Source organism: Odontesthes bonariensis, chromosome 14 (genome assembly GCF_027942865.1).
Source record: "Odontesthes bonariensis isolate fOdoBon6 chromosome 14, fOdoBon6.hap1, whole genome shotgun sequence".
In the NCBI taxonomy this organism is placed as follows: Eukaryota; Metazoa; Chordata; class Actinopteri; order Atheriniformes; family Atherinopsidae; genus Odontesthes; species Odontesthes bonariensis.
Window position 1 is genome coordinate 22,606,511 of NC_134519.1, and position 5,687 is coordinate 22,612,197.

At 40.3% G+C, this 5,687-nt stretch overlaps 1 protein-coding gene across 1 annotated transcript; it reads left to right on the forward strand.

The window, feature by feature from the left end:
* The first annotated feature begins 336 nt into the window (after nucleotides 1-336).
* Nucleotides 337-4,860, forward strand: LOC142399131 (spindlin-Z-like). Its single transcript, XM_075483616.1, has 5 exons — nucleotides 337-417; nucleotides 1,076-1,117; nucleotides 2,317-2,576; nucleotides 3,117-3,350; nucleotides 3,801-4,860. Exons 2-5 carry the CDS (start codon nucleotides 1,098-1,100, stop codon nucleotides 4,004-4,006), a joined length of 720 nt encoding a protein of 239 aa, XP_075339731.1. The 5' UTR covers nucleotides 337-417; nucleotides 1,076-1,097; the 3' UTR covers nucleotides 4,007-4,860.
* Nucleotides 4,861-5,687: the final 827 nt, after the last annotated feature.

Sequence of the window (5,687 nt, forward strand, 5' to 3'; positions counted from 1 at the left end):
TAAATTTCATTTCATTTCATTTCATAGTAATGCTTGGTTGGTGTTCAGATGTGCTGAAGCCTCAAGGAAGATGTAATTTAGGTTAATGATAAGAAACTTTATAGAAGGACAACGTCCCCTTGTTCTATAAACTTTAATAGGAACTAAATGGCAAGAATAAAGAATGTTCTACCCTTCAAACCGCTTGAGCTTAAAACCAAGTACTGTGTAGCTCAGGCGTCATCGCCAAAGCTTTTGAGCAAGGCTCTGCTTTGAGCTAAATCATTAAGAGACAAACGTAATTAAGTCCCAGAAGGCTTTGCGAGCTGTCAGCGCCTCGTGGTAGTTGTAGTTCTACAACCAGGTTCGCTTCCGTGTAGCCTGCGTTAGGTGGAGGAATCTGCTCTGTGAAGACAAACACGTGAAATTATTGATCAGGTAGGGAAAACAGCTTTTGTTGCTGATTGTCAGCTATTGAACTTGTTGAGCACATGATTAATATTAATTAATTTGTTTTGTCCATTATTCATTTTTTCCTGTTTTTCTAACAGCCGCAGATAGGGTGAGAAAAAAAAATCAGCGCTTACATGGCGATGCATTTCCTTTTGTTCGACTAGCTTATGTGTAGAAATGCAGAAGGCAGTTCTTCTGAAATGTTTCTCATTTTACTGTAAACAGGGACTGGGGGGTGGTTTCTAGACGTAAGACACCTACTTTGTTCATTTTTTGGCTTCGTATTTTTTTTCGACGACAGTGGACACGCCGGTGTTTTTCAGCTTTCTTCGGTGAAGTTACACATTTATTAGCCATATAGTTAGCTGTGTAAATATATGTAACCTGTAGTCGTGCTAGCACTTGAGCTAACTTAGTTAGCACTGTCGCTTATTAGAACGAGCTTGTTGTTTACATCCGGTAAACGAGTTTGTTGGCTAGTTTGCATAGCTTTGGTTCATTTTACTGAGGGCAGCAGATGTGCTGGGTAACATGCTGACTTGACTTGGTGACTTGACTTCATTACTCTGATTTAAGGGGTCTCGTTAGTGACACTGTTATCTTTCCTCTGTATGCACTAACCGATCTGTCTCGTGTCTTGCAGGGTTGTGTGAATTTATGGAAACATGTCAAAGAAACGTGGCAGGTAGGCCCAAAATAACTTAATTAAGCTCATTTTCTCCTCAGCTAGTGTCTGACTTGTAAAATGCAATGTTCCAGATTTAGCTAAAGAACTTGGAAAAAAAAACATTTACCATTTCTAATATTCATCATAAGCCTAACCAAACTGTATGATATTTATTTTAAATGGATTACACTGTATTGTTTTGGTGGGTTTTTTTTTTTTTAAAGGAAAAATTTAAAAAACACAGCCATGTTTCTAAATAGATTCATTATTTCACTTAATGTTTTAGCGATGGATCTACTTACCGAAGAAATGAACTTAACTGTGATATCCTCTTGTCTCGGCGGCAAAGGAATAGTCATGGACCTTAGAAGAAAAGCAAACCTTTTGGCAAACAGCATCGCAGAGACAGGGGACTGAAGCCAGAAAACACATATTATTTTGTGGACTAAATAGTGCATTGTCAAACAAAGTCAAGCACAATGACTTGGACTGTGTCTCTGCTTGAGTGAGTGAGGTGGTGCAGAAAGTCTCAGCTATGGGTGATGTGAGAATGAAATGATCTGGCCTTCCTCACATCTTTAACTGATTCCCACAAACTACTGTTAAAGCTCATGTAAATGTCAAGACCAGACGCATAAAACTACACTTTTTTTATACATATATATATGCATCTTGGTGTGTTTTAGTCTGCTGAAGTCGTACTTAAGATAAACTTTGAAAGTCTGGCTTGTAAATGAGACCCCAATACTCTTGACATATTGGTCTTTTTTATGGATGCTGTCATTTTACTTTACTGCTAAATTAGACAAAGCTTTGCAGTAATTGTTTGCCACCCCCCCTTTATGCGCATTTGCGGATCATATTTTTGAGATTCCCTGCCACTTTTTTGATAGTAATAACACATTTAGAGGCATTTAAGCAAGACATCATTAGTGAGGAAGGAAATCAAATGAAAGAAATGTGATACATAATAGGCTTTGAGGTGCACATATCCCCTGGGTGTTCCTCACTCAGTTGTTGGTGGTTTTACGGTCTTATGTGTTTATGTGACCTTTTAGTAGTCCTCGCTGTGCGGTGGAAATAGTAGAAGCTCTGCACCTCGGAGGATTCCTGAAAGTATAGAAGCTGTGGATGGTGTAAAGGTCTGCTTTTAAAAAAGTTCATCCTGCTCCTACAGATGTTCTAATACAATAAATTTCCTCTGACTGTTATTGCAGGAAGCGTAGCAGTGGAGAGCTGAGTGACAGCTCAGCGTCAACCCTGAGCCCAGACCCTGACAACCTCTTGGGCCGCAGGATTCAACACACCTGGAGGGAGAAGGGTAACGTAACCAAGTGGAAAGGCACCGTTCTGGAGCGCCTTATTGTGAACAGCTCCCTCTACATGGTCAAATATGACGGCTTCGATTGCGTCTACGGCATTGAGCTCTTCAAAGATAACCGGGTGTCCAACCTGCAGATTTTGTCAGAGAAAGTCTGTGAGTGTGACCAGATAAGCTTCTGATCATGGAAATAATTAAGCCATCTGGATGTGCATGTTGTGTAAACAGTAAAGTGTTGAAGTGTTTACTCTAACTTTGGACAGATGTTATCATGTCCACATTGTGTTTCCCTGCACTTCAGGTTGACATCACGCAGTCCTTTGTCTCTGTTTTCATTGGCTTCCCCCATGAGTTGGCGTTCTACTTTTATTTTTTTTTTCTGATTTGAACAAACACATCTTTGTTGTTGCTGACAGACCTAAGAAACAAACTGCTGTTTTTTTGCCAGAAGAGCAAACCGCATGCATTGTCATCAAATCCTGGGAAGCATAATCGAATAACGACAAAGATTATTTCCGAAGGCTTTTTATAAGAAATTAATAAGATACATTTCTGATTTAGTAGAAAAATAAAGGTGTTTTCATGTCAAGCTGACTTAAAGTTGACATTGGCTGAAATAGATTCATAATTTATTTTAATGTGTTCAGTAATGGAGAGTATAGTATACTGCCTCATCAAGTGTCTTCTCTCCTGCAGTAAACAATAAAATCAAGGTGCCCCCTGGGGCTGAGGAGCTGGTGGGTCGCGCGGTGGAGCATCTGTTTGAGAAGGAGGACGGGGAGAAAAACGAGTGGCGAGGCATGGTGCTGTCCCGAGCCCCCATCATGACCCACTGGTATTACATCACCTACGAGAAGGACCCGGTGCTGTATATGTACCAGCTGTGGGACGACTACAAGGACGGAGACCTACGTGTCCTGCCTGAGTCAGGTACAGTAATGAGAGCTTTAGTGTCAATAAGCATAAAACCGCCAATGTTTTATATTTCAGATGCTCCCAGAGAAGTGGGAGGAAGAGAACAGGACAAATTTACATAGTCTGCATTGCAAAACACTCCAGTGCTTTGGTCCTTTTCACTTGGAACATTTTGTCCAGAACTTCTGCTTGGATGAGCAGTCAGAGAGTATATTCTAATGTGGCGCATGTGTCCTATAATGAAGAGACTATGCTGTCTCCAAGGAACCGGAGAAGGGAAAGGCACGGCACATGTATGAAGCAGAGCAAGCATGTTTCGAGGTGATTAAGGTTCACCTCGGAACTGCTCACAATTTATCTTGAATATGAAATTTGTTGCAAATATTAAGATGGAGCCGCTCGAAAACTTTTGTCCCTCAGTCACACCGATCTTACCTTGTTATATGGTTTCTGTTGGTCATCCAGAGAACAAACATCTGCTGCCAGCAGACAGGAAGCCGGGTGAGGAGCCAGAAAGTCTTGTGGGCAAACAGGTTGAGTACGTCACAGATAACGGCCTGAAGAGGACGGGCTTAGTCATCTACCAGGTCCCTGCAAAGCCCACCGTATACTACATAAAGTATGACGACGATGTCCACATCCATGTCTATGATCTGGTGAAGACCACCTAGTACTGACTGTCCACTTTAAACTTCAGCTGATGGCTCATATTTGCTCCAACCAGTCGTTACCCGTTAAAGTGTTCAAGATTTCCTCCAGTGGGGGAAAATGTGCCCACCATCAAGAGCCCCGGCTTTTATTTCTGATCGCTTCGGTTTATTTTATTTTCTTTCCCTTAAGGGCCTCCGTCACTCTCGCATTATAAGACATCTCCATTTTTGATTTTCCTTACCATATGACTTTTAAGTCCCATTTATTTTTAGATAAAGCAGGGCCCGGCAGATGAAATGGAGCTAGTTTGCTTTGGTTGAATCGCAGATGGACAGTGCAACTCTCAAACTCCAAAAGCCACTCTTATTTAAAACAACTCATCAAATTCAAGAGAATTTTTTATTTTATTTTTTTTCTCTTCTTCTTCGTTGCCTTCACATCTACGTTTTACTCCAATTTCATTTAATTTATTTATTTCATCAGGAGTAACAAAACAAGAACTTGTCTGCTGTGCTTTATATCTCTCTGGGAAGGCCTCGGTTAGTTGAATACAGAAGTGATATTCATTTGACTCGTGCTGATTTTTCCCATCACAGTGCACGCGGTTTCCGTTGAAGTGTAAAAGGCATTACCGCGTCTCACATTGTGGATAGAAAAAAAAAACCAAACAAACAGAGAATAACCTTGTATCATTTCTCTGTTCTGTTCCATGTAAGCTGTAAGTTTTCTACATTATGATAATGTTTCAGAAATACTGGTGTTCACGTCAAGTTGTTTCAAACTGTGTTTGTGCTACGCACTATTTATGTAGTTGAAATCGGCTAACAACATTGTTTGGTATTTTGGACTGATGTCTTTATTATTTGCCCCCCCCCCCCCCCCCCAAAAAAAAAAAAATGAATGAAATATTGTTCATTGTGACCCTAAATATGTTTTGTTCTGTAAATATAATGAGACATTTTTATGAACATAAAACAAAGCTACTTGAAAAGTGTTTTCTCGTCTTTGTGTGGTAGTGGATGTCTTGTTGTTCCATGTATGCGTGTTCCGTTATAGATGGCGAATGCATTCTGATAAAACGCTTTGATCAATGAAAATAGTCAAAATTGACACCTGTTCTTCGCCTAATGAGAATTGAGAGCTGTTTGTGATCCTCCAGTCTTTGGTTTCACGTCTTCAGCCGAGCGTTACTGAGAGTGAAAGTAGAACAAAGCATAACGTGAGAATTTCAACATGTTCACAACTAATGCAAATTTGACATGCCTCTCTTTCCACAGTTCGATGAGCTGGAAGACGGCTCTCTTTGACTTGTGGAATTCACCGAATACTAAAAGACAGTGAATGACCTCAGATGCTATGCACGTTTAATCAGGAATGTTGCTTCAGTTCTGAGCTGTTTATTGAAAAACACCCTTTTCATTTTTACCTCTGCCGTGGTTAAACCATTTCTACTCCTTCGGAAGGCATCAATTTTAGGAAATTATTAGATGTTGCGTCCAATCCCCCCCAAATATTTTCCGGTTTCATATAAAATACAGAAAAGAAAACCGTTTATTTAAAAGAACTTTTATGATTGTGAAGAAATGTCTCACAAATATACATCTTTCAACACTGTAGCTTACTCTTATCAAACGCTCAGAACGCAGGAGGTCAGACTGCAGGGCTGGGAAAGTGCAAGAATATCCAACCGCTGACAAGCGA